This window comes from Bolinopsis microptera, chromosome 12, assembly GCF_026151205.1.
Source record: "Bolinopsis microptera isolate Bmic1 chromosome 12, MBARI_Bmic_1.0, whole genome shotgun sequence".
Taxonomy (NCBI): domain Eukaryota; kingdom Metazoa; phylum Ctenophora; class Tentaculata; order Lobata; family Bolinopsidae; genus Bolinopsis; species Bolinopsis microptera.
In genome coordinates this window covers 4,086,259-4,106,389 of record NC_087083.1, presented here as the reverse complement: position 1 = coordinate 4,106,389, position 20,131 = coordinate 4,086,259, and the positions used below count along the sequence as shown (strand labels likewise).

The window sequence follows — 20,131 nt, the reverse complement described above, 5'->3', positions numbered from 1 at the left end:
TTGATACCGAGAATGAAATCGGTCGCTCGCTTTTTCAAATCAATAAGCTTTATTACAATTCGTAAGCCGTGATCGAATGGAAAAAGCGAGCGACCGATTTCATTCTCGGTATCAATTTGCATTAGCGGACTGTTCCTCAAATTAATATCATTTCCTTTTGTTTGGAAAAGAGAGACACTGGCAGCGGTACACTCTACCCATGATTATGGGTTTTGGTCAAATATCATCTCTTTTTGATTATAATGTCAGGATAATTTACACAGCTAGTCGAAACTTCATTAACAAGGAGGTAATTTCGACGATTTCGAAATTCTGCCTTTGAAAACGTTTCCTTGTGTTTAGTTAGGTATTTCTGTCGATAACCGACTGAATATGGCACTTTTTACTCATTCAAGTTGGCATTAAATTCATATATAATGCCATTTAAATATCGTGGAAAGCAGAATATATTCGAAATCACGAATGAGCAAATTTCTCACCTTTCGCACGTGCAAACTTTGAGCGGACGTCGCGTGCGCATACAATATGGAATCACCGTACATTTTTGCATAGTGGTATTTAATATATAGTTTGATAAGCATGCAAAGTTTCAGAAGATTTCAAAAAGAACTTGGATCACAACGGGACTCCAAAGTTGATAAAAATCGTGAAAATCAAAATTTTTAGCGATTTTAGCTATTTTAAATGAATTTGGGCGTGTCCCCACGTGTGCAACTTTTCGATTTTTAACTTTAAAACTAGCCTATAACACAATTTACACCTTTAAGAAGCAAAATTGAGCTCCACAACCCAAGGGATGGCCCAACACCAGAGAATACTAATTCACAACTTTTGTGTTTTTATAAAATTATTCTTCAAAAAAGCACTAACTTCAATAGCAAATATCTTTATGAAGGAGCAAGGTAGGAAACTATTCCGGTAGATTTTCGGAATGCTTGAACAATTATCTAAGGTGAAAATGTCCTCAGATTTTGAATAAAATTACTCTATAATAGTGTAAAATCGATTTAAAAAGTTGTTACTTTGTCAAAAGTCAAGTTTTAAAAACACTTAACTTGATGACGTCATCAAGTGATGATGATGACGTTAAATTATTTTTCAATACAATGTAAACTAAAGCTTAAACAATTACCTTTAAAACCTGTGGTTCGAGATGACTGTATCGTTTATACTTTTGAATCTACGGACACTTAAATGTAGGCTACAATTGACTGCAAAAAGCGTCTATACATATATAGTATATATATATCTTTGGCTATTTATTAGTATATATATATATATATATATATCTTCACGACAATCTGTTGTAAAACAGGGGTTCCAGAAAACCCACTTCCCGATACTCCTGAAACATGACTTTTTTTTACAGTCGATTTGGACAAGGTCTAGATGCTCTGCAAAGTTTCAGATCTCTAACTCAATTTTAACATGGTTTTTAAGGCACCTGAATATGGCGATTTTGGGTTTTTTACCTAATTTCGTATAACATGCTGGCGCGTATTTTGCGCAAATTTCTTAAAAACCTCCATATAACTATTTCTTATTCCTGTCATCTTCAACATTGAATTAGAATGTTTTGAACTTAAATGTACCTGCTGAACTACTTTCGATGAGTCTTAATGCCTGGAAAACAATAAAGGGGATATAATCGTATAGGGGGTAAATAGTGTTGTGAATATAAGGGCGACGGTAATGCTTGCCAGCATTGTGATAGTTCTTCTCCTACTCCTCTCTTTTCTTATTTTAACGGTATTATATAGTTCAAGTTCTCCTACTCCTCTCTTTTCTTATTTTAACGGTATTATATAGTTCTTCTCCTACTCCTCTCTTTTCTTATTTTAACGGTATTATATAGTTCTTCTCCTACTCCGCTCTTTTCTTATTTTAACGGTATTATATAGTTCTTCTCCTACTCCTCTCTTTTCTTATTTTAACGGTATTATATAGTTCTTCTCCTACTCCTCTCTTTTCTTATTTTAACGGTATTATATAGTTCTTCTCCTACTCCTCTCTTTTCTTATTTTAACGGTATTATATAGTTCTTCTCCTACTCCTCTCTTTTCTTATTTTAACGGTATTATATAGTTCTTCTCCTACTCCGCTCTTTTCTTATTTTAACGGTATTATATAGTTCTTCTCCTACTCCTCTCTTTTCTTATTTTAACGGTATTATATAGTTCTTCTCCTACTCCTCTCTTTTCTTATTTTAACGGTATTATATATAGTTCTTCTCCTACTCCTCTCTTTTCTTATTTTAACGGTATTATATAGTTCTTCTCCTACTCCGCTCTTTTCTTATTTTAACGGTATTATATACAGGGTTGCCGGGGGACCTTAAAAACCTTAAAAAACCTTAAAAACCTTAAAAACGGCAATTTTGGGCAAAAAACCTTAAAAAAGACGTGAAAAACGGGCAAATTTTCGGGTTTTTAAGGTTTTTTAAGGTTCCATACCTAAATTATACCTAGCTTGATGTTAGATTTAAATGGATTTTCCGGATTAGTAAAATTTTTTGAAATTATACCTAGCTTGATGTAGATCTGATAAGATTTTCTGAAATTATACCTAGCTTGTTGTAGATCTAATTGGGTTTTTCTGAAATTATACCTAGCTCGGTGTAGATCTAATTGGGTTTTTCTGAAATTATACCTAGCTTGTTGTAGATCTAATTGGGTTTTTCTGAAATTATACCCAGCTTGTTGTAGATCTAATTGGGTTTTTCTGAAATTATACCTAGCTCGCTGTAGATCTAATTGGGTTTTTCTGAAATTATACCTAGCTCGGTGTAGATCTAATTGGGTTTTTCTGAAATTATACCTAGCTTGTTGTAGATCTAATTGGGTTTTTCTGAAATTATACCTAGCTTGTTGTAGATCTAATTGGGTTTTTCTGAAATTATACCTAGCTTGTTGTAGATCTAATTGGGGTTTTCTGAAATTATACCTAGCTCGGTGTAGATCTAATTTGGTTTTTCTGAAATTATACCTAGCTTGTTGTAGATCTAATTGGGTTTTTCTGAAATTATACCTAGCTCGGTGTAGATCTAATTGGGTTTTTCTGAAATTATACCTAGCTCGGTGTAGATCTAATTGGGTTTTTCTGAAATTATACCTAGCTTGTTGTAGATCTAATTGGGTTTTTCTGAAATTATACCTAGCTTGTTGTAGATCTAATTGGGGTTTTCTGAAATTATACCTAGCTCGGTGTAGATCTAATTGGGTTTTTCTGAAATTATACCTAGCTTGTTGTAGATCTAATTTGGTTTTTCTGCAATTATACCTAGCTCGGTGTAGATCTAATTGGGTTTTTCTGAAATTATACCTAGCTTGTTGTAGATCTAATCGGGGTTTTCTGAAATTATACCTTCCCCCTTTAGATATGATTGCAATTTCTGTATCGGAAAACCTTGAAAAACCTTAAATTTGCACCTTTATTGCATTACGTTTGTCCAAACTTTCGCACTGTGGACCTTAAAAAACCTTGAATTTAACTGTTTTGGACCTTAAAAATGGGTCAAAAGGGGCCTTAAAAGACGTGAAAAAACCTTAAAAATGACTCTCAAAAATGCCGGCAACCCTGATTATATAGTTCTTCTCCTACTCCGCTCTTTTCTTATTTTAACAGTATCATATAGTTCTTCTCTTACTCCTCTCTTTTCTTATTTTAACGGTATTATATAGTTCTTCTCCTACTCCTCTCTTTTCTTATTTTAACGGTATTATATAGTTCTTCTCCTACTCCTCTCTTTTCTTATTTTAACGGTATTATATAGTTCTTCTCCTACTCCTCTCTTTTCTTATTTTAACGGTAGTATATAGTTCTTCTCCTACTCCTCTCTTTTCTTATTTTAACGGTATTATATAGTTCTTCTCCTACTCCGCTCTTTTCTTATTTTAACGGTATAATAAAAGACTAGTGTAACCCGTGCATACGGCCGGAATTTCATTATCGCAATTGAATTGCTCAAGTATAAACAGTGCAAAAGATTATAATATATATATTATATATTATATATATATATAATACTATAATATAGATCTTACTGTATAATCATATAACCTATACAGCTATACGGCATACAGCACGTTTTTTTGTTGATCGTATAAAGTGTTTCTTATTAAACCGATTAATGCTAATGAACTCATGAATCTCCATACTAATCATCTAGAGAGCGAGGAAGAGGAAACACCCCCACAGACCACACAACCTAATGTTATAGCTAAATTCTTGTTATTCTAAACACGTGATACCTATCAACCAATCAGAGAGCTGTATTCTAAACACGTGATCTCTTTATCTAGAGAGCGACGAAGACAGAGAAGAGGAGACACCCCCACAGACCACACAACCTAATGTTATAGCTAAATTCTTGGGAGAGCAAGAGATAAAAATACATCTGAAGATAAATGACCAACTCCCTGGGCCTAAGGTTAGTTCGTAGCTTCATTAAACTTTATTATTAGTTACAATAATTAGTTACTATTTATTATTATAAGCAGTTTTATTATACTATTAAGGCCACAGGGGGTGGGGTGACGTGGGGTTGAGATATGTTTTAGAGCTCGATCGAAATTGTCAAATGCATTTGTCCTGACCGAAAAAAGTTTCCCATCTTAAGATATCGCGCGTTAAATTAATCGCACATTATCTGATAAACTAATTAATATTATAGTATTAACTGATTAAAATCTAATTAACTGATTAATATCTAATTTTCTGATTAACTAATTAGCTAATTAACTGCTAATCAACTAACAACACTCAGCTGGACATGGAGTGTAATGTAGGGAGTATACACGCTATGCTGTCTCCACATGATGTACACATATTATCAGATCTTATCCACAGTATCAACACAACTTTATCAGGTTATTATTAACACATTAACTTAATTAAATAAATCGTATGGGTTTATCTAAACTTAAGTTTTATAGATTGCAATTTGTGCAATAATAAATATTGTTACAGACAGTAGGAAGGAGGCTACTCCTCTAAGATGCCAGAAGATGAGTAACGATGATTTCGCAAAGTTAGAACAGGAACTACATACCAACCATATCAAGGTAACCATAGTAACCATATTAAGGTATGCATAGTAACCATATCAAGGTATAATATTATACAAAATATGTTGTACTGTAGGGTTGATAGAACTGAAGGTAACCATAGTAACCATAGTAACCATATCAAGGTAACCATAGTAACCATATCTAGGTAACCATAGTAACCATATCATATCTAGGTAACCATAGTAACCATATAAAGGTAACCATAGTAACCATATCAAGGTATAATATTATACATTAAATATGTTGTACTGTAGGGTTGATAGAACTGAATGATACAAACCAAAACCCCGATTTACCGCAAACCCCGATTTACCGCGGGTTTCTGCTTTCCCCCAAAGTCCGCAGTAAATCGGGGTTTTACTGTACTTATATATAAGTACAGTATATGTATATATACATAGATATAACTATCTAATAATTGGAATAAAGGTTATAACCTTATATTAGGACGCAATGAAACTACCGGACCACGATGTATGGGGACTTGCCACCCCATGGCAACATTAAAATATATCGACTCTGTTACATCGTTTCCTAAAATTATTTGTTATATATAACAAATAATTTTATAATACATATAATTTATATATAATTATATATAGTAGACCTAGAATGAACTTGTTATCGGTTTTAAGAAGTGATTTAAGTATTAGAAATTTGCAAATGGACAACTCTCATGAATTGAACGAAATTAGAGATATAGCTGCATACAACAGATGTTGGGAAAATCTTTTTCAAGGGTACAGTTAACCGCATTAAGGTATTTTTAGGAATCTTTTTTGTCGGTAAGATCCTGTTTTATAATAATAATAATAATCGTCTCTTCCCCCAGGGTAGAGGTTTGTCTCATGAGGGGTTCGAGAGTGATTTCTTCTACTCTATGCACTCAGGTCCTACCCCCTTCCCTAACCTCGACCTTCCTCCTCTAGATACTGATATGCAGGTTATTTACTTTTACTTTATGTTACTTTAAGTTATTGACTTACTTTTCTTATCTTCTCTTTGTTAACTCATTATAAAAATAATAAAGCTGGATTCATTTAAAAATCAGCTAATTAACAAAATATGAATTAAGATATAAATAAAATAATATCTAAGCAACTAAATAGCTCAACTAATAACTAAATAACTAATTGCCTGTAGAGTATACCACTGGGAGGGGCAGCAGATAAACCAGTTCTAAACACTACATCTCACCGCGCAACTCCTAAACAACAGAAACACAGCGAACTACTTGAGGATCAGATCGTGGTCAGTTTGGTTCTCTCTCACGTTACCTTTCACTTTCACTTTCTCTCTAACGTTACCTTTCAATTTCACTTTCTCTCTAACGTTATATTTCACTTTCACTTTCTCTCTCGCGTTACCTTTCAATTTCACTTTCTCTCTCACGTTACCTTTCAATTTCACTTTCTCTCTCACGTTACCTTTCAATTTCACTTTCTCTCTCACGTTACCTTTCACTTTCACTTTCTCTCTCACGTTACCTTTCAATTTCAATTTATCTCTCACGCTATCTTTCAATTTTACTTTTGCTTTTGCTTTTGTGTACACTGTACATGCTGTCGAGCTGACGGATTTCAATTTAAATTTCCCTCTCACGTTACCTTTCAATTTCACTCTCTCTCTCTCGTTATCTTTCAATTTCACTTTCTCTCTCACGTTACCTTTCAATTTCACTTTCTCTCGCACGTTACCTTTCAATTTCACTTTCTCTCTCACGTTACCTTTCAATTCAAATTTCTCTCTCACGTTACCTTTCAATTTCAATTTCACTTTCTCGTTACCTTTCAATTTAAATTTCTCTCTCACGTTACCTTTCAATTTTACTTTTGCTTTTGCTTTTGTGTACACTGTACATGCTGTCGAGCTGACGGATTTCAATTTAAATTTCCCTCTCACGTTACCTTTCAATTTCACTCTCTCTCTCTCTCGTTATCTTTCAATTTCACTTTCTCTCTCACGTTACCTTTCAATTTCAATTTCACTTTCTCGTTACCTTTCAATTTAAATTTCTCTCTCACGTTACCTTTCAATTTCACTTTCTCTCTCACGTTACCTTTCAATTCAAATTTCTCTCTCACGTTACCTTTCAATTTCAATTTCACTTTCTCGTTACCTTTCAATTTAAATTTCTCTCTCACGTTACCTTTCTATTTCACTTTCTCTCTCACGTAACCTTTCAATTTTACTTTTGCTTTTGCTTTTGTGTACAATGTACATGCTGTTGAGCTGACGGAGATAACACTTACAGGTACAACTAAATGTGCGATATATCGCGGTTACACTGTTACATCAGAACTTAACCAGTGTCAGTGTTAGTGGCGATCTCTCCCAACCTAACCTACCTATTGAACCTATGGTCACTTTATCTGCCAAGTACTTTGCTGAGGTATGTATACTGAAGTAGTGTAATCATGGTAACTAGTAGTGTAACTAGGAATACTGAAAGTTTCATTTAAAAATGTTTATCAAATATTGCTTGTTTTTAGGGCTGTCAGTTTACTCAGTAGCCTGAGATAAAAAGTAAAATGTTAAAATGTTAGTTTCCTCTCGACTCCCAGGTGAATGTAACTAGTAGTGTAACCATGGTAACTAGTAGTGTAACCATGGTAACTAGTAGTGTAACCAGGCTCCCAGGAGAATGTTTTATAATTTTTTTCAACAGCAGATTTTATTACAGGTAGCTGATCAAGTAACGAACAATTACGAGAACGACTCCGCATGCATTCGCGCCTCCTTAAACAAGGTTTATTCTTACTCTTTACATATCACTCCGCATGCATTCGCGCCTCCTTAAACAGGGTTTATTCTTACTCTTTACATATCACTCCGCATGCATTCGCGCCTCCTTAAACAAGGTTTATTCTTACTCTTTACATATCACTCCGCATGCATTCGCGCCTCCTTAAACAAGGTTTATTCTTACTCTTTACATATCTATTGGGTCTATCACAAAAACATTATAAACGTTTTATATGCTGCATCTTGGTTTATCAACTATTATCTCATCATTGTAATGATCTATAATGAATTATCTTATTAATCAATTAATTAAACAAATATTATATCTAATTATCTAATTAATCAATTAATTAGACGAATATTGTCCCAGGTGTGTCCTCATGATCATCTGTTCCTTGTTTCTGTGAATACGAACTTTAGACTAGAGCTTATGACTACCACTCAACATGTGAGTTTTAGTTTTACTTTGTCTTTTATTTGTACTATTACTTGTTAAAAACAACAAGCTTCAGACTCAGATTGTTAAATGCCAATTTCTTCCTATCATGAACTTTAGTTTGTTTAATTTTTTAAAACTAACAGTAGTCTAACAGTAATTAATACAGAGTAAATATTCTAATGTACATATTTCTGTATTTAAGAAAAACAGTGTAATTAAATTCTATAGAATTTTCACTGCCACAACTACACTCTGCTACTAGAGCAATTTAGCTTGAAAAGGTGGTTGATAATAATAATATTGTATCTGACACTGAAGAATATAAATATAATATGATATTAATAGTTTTACTTAATTAAATCTATAAATTGTAAGGGTTCAGGATTGCACATTACACAATTATCATTAAGAATATTTCTACGACAATTTAATATTAAAATAAAATGCTAGGTACAAAGACCCAGTAAAATGTAATTAATCAAGCTTTCCACTACTATATATTATATGTAAGTTAATAAAAAGTTGTTTAGCAAAACGAGGATTAAACCTAAGATATTCATTTTGTGTGTATTAACATTATTGGTTTTCTCAATTCTTCCCAAAACTTCATTCGAAACATACCAAAAATAATAATTATTTACAATACTTTTAAAAATAATATCTTACCTAAATCTTTCTAATTTAACTTTTAAATTTTGGAACTGTCTGAGTAGTGGATAGTGTTCTTGACGTCCGGAGGGAGTTTATTCCAAAATAGGCTAACTCTCTCCGAAAGAAGAAAAAAACTGTGGAGATTCTTAATCTAAGAAAAATTAATATAAATGTCTATTTAAACTAAAAATCATTTACTTTATATAATTATGTAATTATGTAATTATGTAACCTTACTGAATGTACATATTTTCAATAGAAGCAAGGCTACATAAGGTTACTGAAGGTAATTGTTTCAGATAGATACGAGTGCGTCACTGTCGATTGTAAGATGCGAGATTGAAGAAGCCTTATTCAGTTCTCTCACAGAAACAAACCTTTCTTCGCCCAACATACAACCGGTAATAACTTCTTATTATTCCCGGGTAACCAGGTAACCAGGTAACCAGGTAACCAGGTTACCAGGTTACCAGGTTACCAGGTTACCAGGTTCTCTCACAGAAACAAACCTTTCTTCGCCCAACAAACAACCGGTAATCACTTCTTATTATTCCTTTCTTTCTTCCGAAAACACTCAGAAATTAGAAAATAGCTCCTCGCCCAGTCGTAGTTTTGGTTGCTCTGAATAAAACTTCATCTGGATATAATACTGTTGGCATGTTAAACCAATTTGTGGATAAGATAAATTTTAAGTCTAAAAAGATCCGAACATATCTTGGATTAATCTTACATTACTGACTATACATGTAATGCCACATTATAATACCTATCATACCTACTTATTGAATCTATCATACCTACTTATTGAATCTATCATACCTACTATACTTATTGAATCTATCATACCTACTTATTGAATCTATTAAGCCTAAAATAGTATTCTCTTAATTAGGAAGTAATTACTCGCCACACAGTGTACAATTTGTAGTCTGTACTGTTGTAAAAAAGTAAAAACACTGTTGTTAAAACCTAGCAGTGTTGTACTCACAAGTGAAGTATCTACCAGTACAGTGGTTTGAGCGCGATCAGAAATAAGGATTTATTAGAATGGGTTACTACTCTTAAGCAAGCAGAGCTTAACTGTCACGCTTGTAAAATTTCGTTTGATGTCATAAGAAAGAGAGGTATTTTTGGGTCAGACGGTTCGCCATTCCTGTCGTAGAACAGGCGGGTGCCAGAGTATCTTCCTATATCAGCGACAGTTAATTTTTGCCTTGATCGCTTGAAGGCCGATAATAGCAGAGATGCGTTGGCATCAAAACATTTGAGCATTTTTATTGTGATATTATGATTCCTCATATTTGGAGACATTTTGGAGACATTGTCTCCATGGGAATTTCATGGGAATTGGAGGGGAATTAGAGGGGAATTACGTATTATTGATATTTAAGCACCTAAATTAGCTGTATATGGCTTAACTGAGTTCTGGTCTGTCCCTCAAACAAACTAAGACCTTTCACATACGAAAAGAAGACAAAAAAGGGGGGTGGCGAACCATATTTGCCAAAAAAAAATGTCAAAATTTTGTTTTCCATATTTCGCCCTAAAACGTCTCCAATGAGTTTGGTTGGCACCCTGGTTGATCTGGAAGTACGTTACCAGTTATTTGGGGCCTTCAGGGGGAAAATGGGCCGAAAAATGGGCCGAAAAGGGGCATTTTCGGGTGTTTTCAAATTTGAGATTTCAAAGCCAGATTTTCGGCTTTAGTTGGCTGGGACATGCCCAAATTGGTGTGGGTGAGTTGCATAGAGGTAGTACAAGTGTGATCCGTTGCAGAAATCCGGGTTCCCAAGATTCAAAATGACTTGAAAAGATTTTGTAAAAAATTGGAGACATTTTGGAATCCATGGGAATTTTTTGGAGACATCCATATTTCGCCCTAAAACGTCTCCAATGAGTTTGGTTGGCACCCTGGTTGATCTGGAAGTACGTTACCAGTTATTTGGGGCCTTCAGGGGGAAAATGGGCCGAAAAATGGGCCGAAAAGGGGCATTTTCGGGTGTTTTCAAATTTGAGATTTCAAAGCCAGATTTTCGGCTTTAGTTGGCTGGGACATGCCCAAATTGGTGTGGGTGAGTTGCATAGAGGTAGTACAAGTGTGATCCGTTGCAGAAATCCGGGTTCCCAAGATTCAAAATGACTTGAAAAGATTTTGTAAAAAATTGGAGACATTTTGGAATCCATGGGAATTTTTTGGAGACATCCATATTTCGCCCTAAAACGTCTCCAATGAGTTTGGTTGGCACCCTGGTTGATCTGGAAGTACGTTACCAGTTATTTGGGGCCTTCAGGGGGAAAATGGGCCGAAAAATGGGCCGAAAAGGGGCATTTTCGGGTGTTTTCAAATTTGAGATTTCAAAGCCAGATTTTCGGCTTTAGTTGGCTGGGACATGCCCAAATTGGTGTGGGTGAGTTGCATAGAGGTAGTACAAGTGTGATCCGTTGCAGAAATCCGGGTTCCCAAGATTCAAAATGACTTGAAAAGATTTTGTAAAAAATTGGAGACATTTTGGAATCCATGGGAATTTTTTGGAGACATCCATATTTCGCCCTAAAACGTCTCCAATGAGTTTGGTTGGCACCCTGGTTGATCTGGAAGTACGTTACCAGTTATTTGGGGCCTTCAGGGGGGAAAATGGGCCGAAAAATGGGCCGAAAAGGGGCATTTTCGGGTGTTTTCAAATTTGAGATTTCAAAGCCAGATTTTCGGCTTTAGTTGGCTGGGACATGCCCAAATTGGTGTGGGTGAGTTGCATAGAGGTAGTACAAGTGTGATCCGTTGCAGAAATCCGGGTTCCCAAGATTCAAAATGACTTGAAAAGATTTTGTAAAAAATTGGAGACATTTTGGAATCCATGGGAATTTTTTGGAGACATCCATATTTCGCCCTAAAACGTCTCCAATGAGTTTGGTTGGCACCCTGGTTGATCTGGAAGTACGTTACCAGTTATTTGGGGCCTTCAGGGGGGAAAATGGGCCGAAAAATGGGCCGAAAAGGGGCATTTTCGGGTGTTTTCAAATTTGAGATTTCAAAGCCAGATTTTCGGCTTTAGTTGGCTGGGACATGCCCAAATTGGTGTGGGTGAGTTGCATAGAGGTAGTACAAGTGTGATCCGTTGCAGAAATCCGGGTTCCCAAGATTCAAAATGACTTGAAAAGATTTTGTAAAAAATTGGAGACATTTTGGAATCCATGGGAATTTTTTGGAGACATCCATATTTCGCCCTAAAACGTCTCCAATGAGTTTGGTTGGCACCCTGGTTGATCTGGAAGTACGTTACCAGTTATTTGGGGCCTTCAGGGGGGAAAATGGGCCGAAAAGGGGCATTTTCGGGTGTTTTCAAATTTGAGATTTCAAAGCCAGATTTTCGGCTTTAGTTGGCTGGGACATGCCCAAATTGGTGTGGGTGAGTTGCATAGAGGTAGTACAAGTGTGATCCGTTGCAGAAATCCGGGTTCCCAAGATTCAAAATGACTTGAAAAGATTTTGTAAAAAATTGGAGACATTTTGGAATCCATGGGAATTTTTTGGAGACATCCATATTTCGCCCTAAAACGTCTCCAATGAGTTTGGTTGGCACCCTGGTTGATCTGGAAGTACGTTACCAGTTATTTGGGGCCTTCAGGGGGGAAAATGGGCCGAAAAATGGGCCGAAAAGGGGCATTTTCGGGTGTTTTCAAATTTGAGATTTCAAAGCCAGATTTTCGGCTTAAGTTGGCTGGGACATGCCCAAATTGGTGTGGGTGAGTTGCATAGAGGTAGTACAAGTGTGATCCGTTGCAGAAATCCGGGTTCCCAAGATTCAAAATGACTTGAAAAGATTTTGTAAAAAATTGGAGACATTTTGGAATCCATGGGAATTTTTTGGAGACATCCATATTTCGCCCTAAAACGTCTCCAATGAGTTTGGTTGGCACCCTGGTTGATCTGGAAGTACGTTACCAGTTATTTGGGGCCTTCAGGGGGGAAAATGGGCCGAAAAATGGGCCGAAAAGGGGCATTTTCGGGTGTTTTCAAATTTGAGATTTCAAAGCCAGATTTTCGGCTTTAGTTGGCTGGGACATGCCCAAATTGGTGTGGGTGAGTTGCATAGAGGTAGTACAAGTGTGATCCGTTGCAGAAATCCGGGTTCCCAAGATTCAAAATGACTTGAAAAGATTTTGTAAAAAATTGGAGACATTTTGGAATCCATGGGAATTTTTTGGAGACATCCATATTTCGCCCTAAAACGTCTCCAATGAGTTTGGTTGGCACCCTGGTTGATCTGGAAGTACGTTACCAGTTATTTGGGGCCTTCAGGGGGGAAAATGGGCCGAAAAATGGGCCGAAAAGGGGCATTTTCGGGTGTTTTCAAATTTGAGATTTCAAAGCCATATTTTCGGCTTTAGTTGGCTGGGACATGCCCAAATTGGTGTGGGTGAGTTGCATAGAGGTAGTACAAGTGTGATCCGTTGCAGAAATCCGGGTTCCCAAGATTCAAAATGACTTGAAAAGATTTTGTAAAAAATTGGAGACATTTTGGAATCCATGGGAATTTTTTGGAGACATCCATATTTCGCCCTAAAACGTCTCCAATGAGTTTGGTTGGCACCCTGGTTGATCTGGAAGTACGTTACCAGTTATTTGGGGCCTTCAGGGGGGAAAATGGGCCGAAAAATGGGCCGAAAAGGGGCATTTTCGGGTGTTTTCAAAGAGACAATGTCTCCAATTTTTTACAAAATCTTTTCAAGTCATTTTGAATCTTGGGAACGCGGATTTCTGCAACGGATCACACTTGTACTACCTATATGCAACTCACCCACACCAATTTGGGCATGTCCCAGCCAACTAAAGCCGAAAATCTGGCTTTGAAATCTCAAATTTGAAAACACCCGAAAATGCCCCTTTTCGGCCCATTTTTCGGCCAATTTTCCCCCTGAAGGCCCCAAATAACTGGTAACGTATTTCCAGATCAACCAGGGTGCCAACCAAACTCATTGGAGACGTTTTAGGGCGAAATATGGATGTCTCCAAAAAATTCCCATGGATTCCAAAATGTCTCCAATTTTTTACAAAATGTTTTCAAGTCATTTTGAATCTTGGGAACCCGGATTTCTGCAACGGATCACACTTGTACTACCTCTATGCAACTCACCCACACCAATTTGGGCATGTCCCAGCCAACTAAAGCCGAAAATCTGGCTTTGAAATCTCAAATTTGAAAACACCCGAAAATGCCCCTTTTCGGCCCATTTTTCGGCCCATTTTCCCCCCTGAAGGCCCCAAATAACTGGTAACGTACTTCCAGATCAACCAGGGTGCCAACCAAACTCATTGGAGACGTTTTAGGGCGAAATATGGATGTCTCCAAAAAATTCCCATGGATTCCAAAATGTCTCCAATTTTTTACAAAATCTTTTCAAGTCATTTTGAATCTTGGGAACCCGGATTTCTGCAACGGATCACACTTGTACTACCTCTATGCAACTCACCCACACCAATTTGGGCATGTCCCAGCCAACTAAAGCCGAAAATATGGCTTTGAAATCTCAAATTTGAAAACACCCGAAAATGCCCCTTTTCGGCCCATTTTTCGGCCCATTTTCCCCCCTGAAGGCCCCAAATAACTGGTAACGTACTTCCAGATCAACCAGGGTGCCAACCAAACTCATTGGAGACGTTTTAGGGCGAAATATGGATGTCTCCAAAAAATTCCCATGGATTCCAAAATGTCTCCAATTTTTTACAAAATCTTTTCAAGTCATTTTGAATCTTGGGAACCCGGATTTCTGCAACGGATCACACTTGTACTACCTCTATGCAACTCACCCACACCAATTTGGGCATGTCCCAGCCAACTAAAGCCGAAAATCTGGCTTTGAAATCTCAAATTTGAAAACACCCGAAAATGCCCCTTTTCGGCCCATTTTTCCCCCTGAAGGCCCCAAATACTTCCAGATCTACCAGGGTGTCAACTGTAAATGCCCTCCCTGGTCTATTAGGACAGTTAAAATTTATTCTTATCTTGGAATTCCGGTTCCCAACGATGTTTTTCGATGAATTTCAGAATTTAAATTTTTGGCATATTTTATCTTCACTATCCTTTTTCACCGGTTCAAAAAACTTTCCTTTCATATTAGAACTGATAACTTGTAAGATAGATCAGTTTTAGGCTGTTTTGGGCGAAATCTGAAATTGATCAAATGTCTCCATTTTGAGGAATCATTATATGTTTATCGTGATATTCGTAGCGCGCGGCGACATTTCGCTTTGTTATTGCACTTCTGCTTCCAATTATCTAGTCACGCGATGTTTTAGCGCGCGCGTGTAGATTAGACTTGTGAGTCATGTGAGCGATTGACTGTCACCAAGTTCAATATTTGGACGGCGGAGAAACTCAAGTATCAGTGTATCAGTGACTGAAACAATATACTAGAGCACTAGAGTAATACTGTCGATATGAACAATACCATCTCAATAAACCTGAATAAGTGATGTAGTGCAGTAGTGGTCATGGTAACAAGTGTAGTTTATGAGTTTATGTACTTTCACATATTGTATTAAAACCTACACAAACAATGTAGTAGCTGGAGACTGGGATTTGATCAATCGATATTACTAGTTGATTACACTAGTTGATTACACTAGTTGATTACACTAACTTATTACACTGCCTCCCCGCTATCACAGATTGTCTGGAAAAACTAAGACTACATTGGTGGTGGGCCGAGCTCAGACCTGATTCTTGTACTGCATATTTACTTAATCCGGTTTTTGATTTCTAAGATGTTAAATTGTCATTAAATTTAGGTACTACTATTGGATCAAAGAGAAACGAGAGCTACTAGTGGATCTATCTACCACCCTACTTCACCTGCTCTCAATCTTATCTTCAAATCTACTACTGCTGTAAGTATCAGTTACTTCACCTGCTCTCAATCTTATCTTCAAATCTACTACTGCTGTAAGTATTAGTTACTCTCAATCTTATCTTCAAATCTACTACTGCTGTAAGTATTAGTTACTTCACCTGCTCTCAATCTTATCTTCAAATCTACTACTGCTGTAAGTATCAGTTACTTCACCTGCTCTCAATCTTATCTTCAAATCTACTACTGCTGTAAGTATTAGTTACTCTCAATCTTATCTTCAAATCTACTACTGCTGTAAGTATTAGTTACTTCACCTGCTCTCAATCTTATCTTCAAATCTACTACTGCTGTAAGTATCAGTTACTTCACCTGCTCTCAATCTTATCTTCAAATCTACTACTGCTGTAAGTATTAGTTACTTCACCTGCTCTCAATCTTATCTTCAAATCTACTACTGCTGTAAGTATTAGTTACTCTCAATCTTATCTTCAAATCTACTACTGCTGTAAGTATTAGTTACTTCACCTGCTCTCAATCTTATCTTCAAATCTACTACTGCTGTAAGTATTAGTTACTTCACCTGCTCTCAATCTTATCTTCAAATCTACTACTGCTGTAAGTATTAGTTACTTCACCTGCTCTCAATCTTATCTTCAAATCTACTACTGCTGTAAGTATTAGTTACTTCACCTGCTCTCAATCTTATCTTCAAATCTACTACTGCTGTAAGTATTAGTTACTTCACCTGCTCTCAATCTTATCTTCAAATCTACTACTGCTGTAAGTATTAGTTACTTCACCTGCTCTCAATCTTATCTTCAAATCTACTACTGCTGTAAGTATTAGTTACTCTCAATCTTATCTTCAAATCTACTACTGCTGTAAGTATTAGTTACTTCACCTGCTGTCAATCTTATCTTCAAATCTACTACTGCTGTAAGTATTAGTTACTTCACCTGCTCTCAATCTTATCTTCAAATCTACTACTGCTGTAAGTATTAGTTACTCTCAATCTTATCTTCAAATCTACTACTGCTGTAAGTATTAGTTACTCTCAATCTTATCTTCAAATCTACTACTGCTGTAAGTATTAGTTACTTCACCTGCTCTCAATCTTATCTTCAAATCTACTACTGCTGTAAGTATTAGTTACTTCACCTGCTGTCAATCTTATCTTCAAATCTACTACTGCTGTAAGTATTAGTTACTTCACCTGCTCTCAATCTTATCTTCAAATCTACTACTGCTGTAAGTATTAGTTACTTCACCTGCTGTCAATCTTATCTTCAAATCTACTACTGCTGTAAGTATTAGTTACTTCACCTGCTCTCAATCTTATCTTCAAATCTACTACTGCTGTAAGTATTAGTTACTTCACCTGCTCTCAATCTTATCTTCAAATCTACTACTGCTGTAAGTATTAGTTACTTCACCTGCTGTCAATCTTATCTTCAAATCTACTACTGCTGTAAGTATTAGTTACTTCACCTGCTCTCAATCTTATCTTCAAATCTACTACTGCTGTAAGTATTAGTTACTTCACCTGCTGTCAATCTTATCTTCAAATCTACTACTGCTGTAAGTATTAGTTACTTCACCTGCTCTCAATCTTATCTTCAAATCTACTACTGCTGTAAGTATTAGTTACTTCACCTGCTCTCAATCTTATCTTCAAATCTACTACTGCTGTAAGTATTAGTTACTTCACCTGCTCTCAATCTTATCTTCAAATCTACTACTGCTGTAAGTATTAGTTACTCTCAATCTTATCTTCAAATCTACTACTGCTGTAAGTATTAGTTACTTCACCTGCTCTCAATCTTATCTTCAAATCTACTACTGCTGTAAGTATTAGTTACTTCACCTGCTCTCAATCTTATCTTCAAATCTACTACTGCTGTAAGTATTAGTTACTTCACCTGCTCTCAATCTTATCTTCAAATCTACTACTGCTGTAAGTATTAGTTACTTCACCTGCTCTCAATCTTATCTTCAAATCTACTACTGCTGTAAGTATTAGTTACTTCACCTGCTCTCAATCTTATCTTCAAATCTACTACTGCTGTAAGTATTAGTTACTTCACCTGCTCTCAATCTTATCTTCAAATCTACTACTGCTGTAAGTATTAGTTACTTCACCTGCTCTCAATCTTATCTTCAAATCTACTACTGCTGTAAGTATTAGTTACTTCACCTGCTGTCAATCTTATCTTCAAATCTACTACTGCTGTAAGTATAGTAGAGGCTCTTACGGGCAAAAAGACGTGTTTTCTGCTACGAGTTTAGAGACCTAACCGCTAATTGGACACAATAGTATGATGTCTAAGGATCGATAATATGTTAAGAAGTATAAATTTGGCCTTATTAGTCACGTGCTATACCAATGCGCGTTTTAAACTTTGACAGTCTATTACTCTAAGGCAAATAAAGTAATTATATCCATATTTTGTCAGCAATAAGATCACATTATTTTCTATTTAGTGTGAAAATATGAGCTAGAACGGACATAATCTCGCTGAGTTATAGCTGTTTGAAATTTATGATGAACGCGCGGGTGCCAATTGATAACAACTAAATGCTTTTGCGCGTAGTGCGCGTCGAAAATTTGGCAAAAACGCTTGCGGAGTGACAATATTCAAACTTCGATTAAGTATATGAAGTGGGTACTTCTCGGAAAGGAAAAATTTAGGCAAACACGATGTGACTATTTTTGGGTTGATTTAATACAACTGCAAAAAATTATTCAAACTTAAAGCAAAAAAGTCAAAATTTTTACCACTTTTTTGGATTTTTACCTCAGAACAAATAGAGGGATTTGTTTTATTTTTATACAATCTTGTGCGGCTGTCTTTTAGCTATCTTTATGCAAGTTTTGCCGACATGCCAACAAAATTAACTTGCTCAAAATATCAAAAAACATGGTTTTTTGGCCTATTTTTGGCCCAAAAATCGGTTTTTTGCGATTTTACCCCAGAACAATCAGTCCAATCATCTTGAAACCACTTTCAATCGATTCTACGGTCAAAAATACGTCTAGTAAGGTGTATCTGGGGTCCCTAACGTATCGAGCAGACAATGCCCGTAAGAGCCTCTACTAGTATTAGTTACTCTCAATCTTATCTTCAAATCTACTACTGCTGTAAGTATTAGTTACTTCACCTGCTGTCAATCTTATCTTCAAATCTACTACTGCTGTAAGTATTAGTTACTTCACCTGCTGTCAATCTTATCTTCAAATCTACTACTGCTGTAAGTATTAGTTACTTCACCTGCTCTCAATCTTATCTTCAAATCTACTACTGCTGTAAGTATTAGTTACTTCACCTGCTCTCAATCTTATCTTCAAATCTACTACTGCTGTAAGTATAGTAGAGGCTCTTACGGGCAAAAAGACGTGTTTTCTGCTACGAGTTTAGAGACCTAACCGCTAATTGGACACAATAGTATGATGTCTAAGGATCGATAATATGTTAAGAAGTATAAATTTGGCCTTATTAGTCACGTGCTATACCAATGCGCGTTTTAAACTTTGACAGTCTATTACTCTAAGGCAAATAAAGTAATTATATCCATATTTTGTCAGCAATAAGATCACATTATTTTCTATTTAGTGTGAAAATATGAGCTAGAACGGACATAATCTCGCTGAGTTATAGCTGTTTGAAATTTATGATGAACGCGCGGGTGCCAATTGATAACAACTAAATGCTTTTGCGCGTAGTGCGCGTCGAAAATTTGGCAAAAACGCTTGCGGAGTGACAATATTCAAACTTCGATTAAGTATATGAAGTGGGTACTTCTCGGAAAGGAAAAATTTAGGCAAACACGATGTGACTATTTTTGGGTTGATTTAATACAACTGCAAAAAATTATTCAAACTTAAAGCAAAAAAGTCAAAATTTTTACCACTTTTTTGGATTTTTACCTCAGAACAAATAGAGGGATTTGTTTTATTTTTATACAATCTTGTGCGGCTGTCTTTTAGCTATCTTTATGCAAGTTTTGCCGACATGCCAACAAAATTAACTTGCTCAAAATATCAAAAAACATGGTTTTTTGGCCTATTTTTGGCCCAAAAATCGGTTTTTTGCGATTTTACCCCAGAACAATCAGTCCAATCATCTTGAAACCACTTTCAATCGATTCTACGGTCAAAAATACGTCTAGTAAGGTGTATCTGGGGTCCCTAACGTATCGAGCAGACAATGCCCGTAAGAGCCTCTACTAGTATTAGTTACTCTCAATCTTATCTTCAAATCTACTACTGCTGTAAGTATTAGTTACTTCACCTGCTGTCAATCTTATCTTCAAATCTACTACTGCTGTAAGTATTAGTTACTTCACCTGCTCTCAATCTTATCTTCAAATCTACTAC

At 36.0% G+C, this 20,131-nt stretch overlaps 1 protein-coding gene across 2 annotated transcripts in view; it reads left to right on the top strand.

The window, feature by feature from the left end:
- The window catches only part of LOC134824420 (autophagy-related protein 2 homolog A-like), a 101,645-nt gene that overhangs the window by 6,486 nt on the left and 75,028 nt on the right, over positions 1-20,131 (top strand). For both annotated transcript variants that reach the window (XM_063836324.1, XM_063836323.1), the window contains exons 6-15: positions 4,302-4,429; positions 4,766-4,868; positions 4,969-5,063; positions 5,902-6,012; positions 6,213-6,320; positions 7,324-7,461; positions 7,753-7,818; positions 8,185-8,262; positions 9,204-9,305; positions 15,695-15,793. In XM_063836324.1, the coding sequence (XP_063692394.1) occupies positions 4,302-4,429; positions 4,766-4,868; positions 4,969-5,063; positions 5,902-6,012; positions 6,213-6,320; positions 7,324-7,461; positions 7,753-7,818; positions 8,185-8,262; positions 9,204-9,305; positions 15,695-15,793 (1,028 nt within the window). The remainder of the gene's footprint in view (positions 1-4,301; positions 4,430-4,765; positions 4,869-4,968; positions 5,064-5,901; positions 6,013-6,212; positions 6,321-7,323; positions 7,462-7,752; positions 7,819-8,184; positions 8,263-9,203; positions 9,306-15,694; positions 15,794-20,131) is intronic.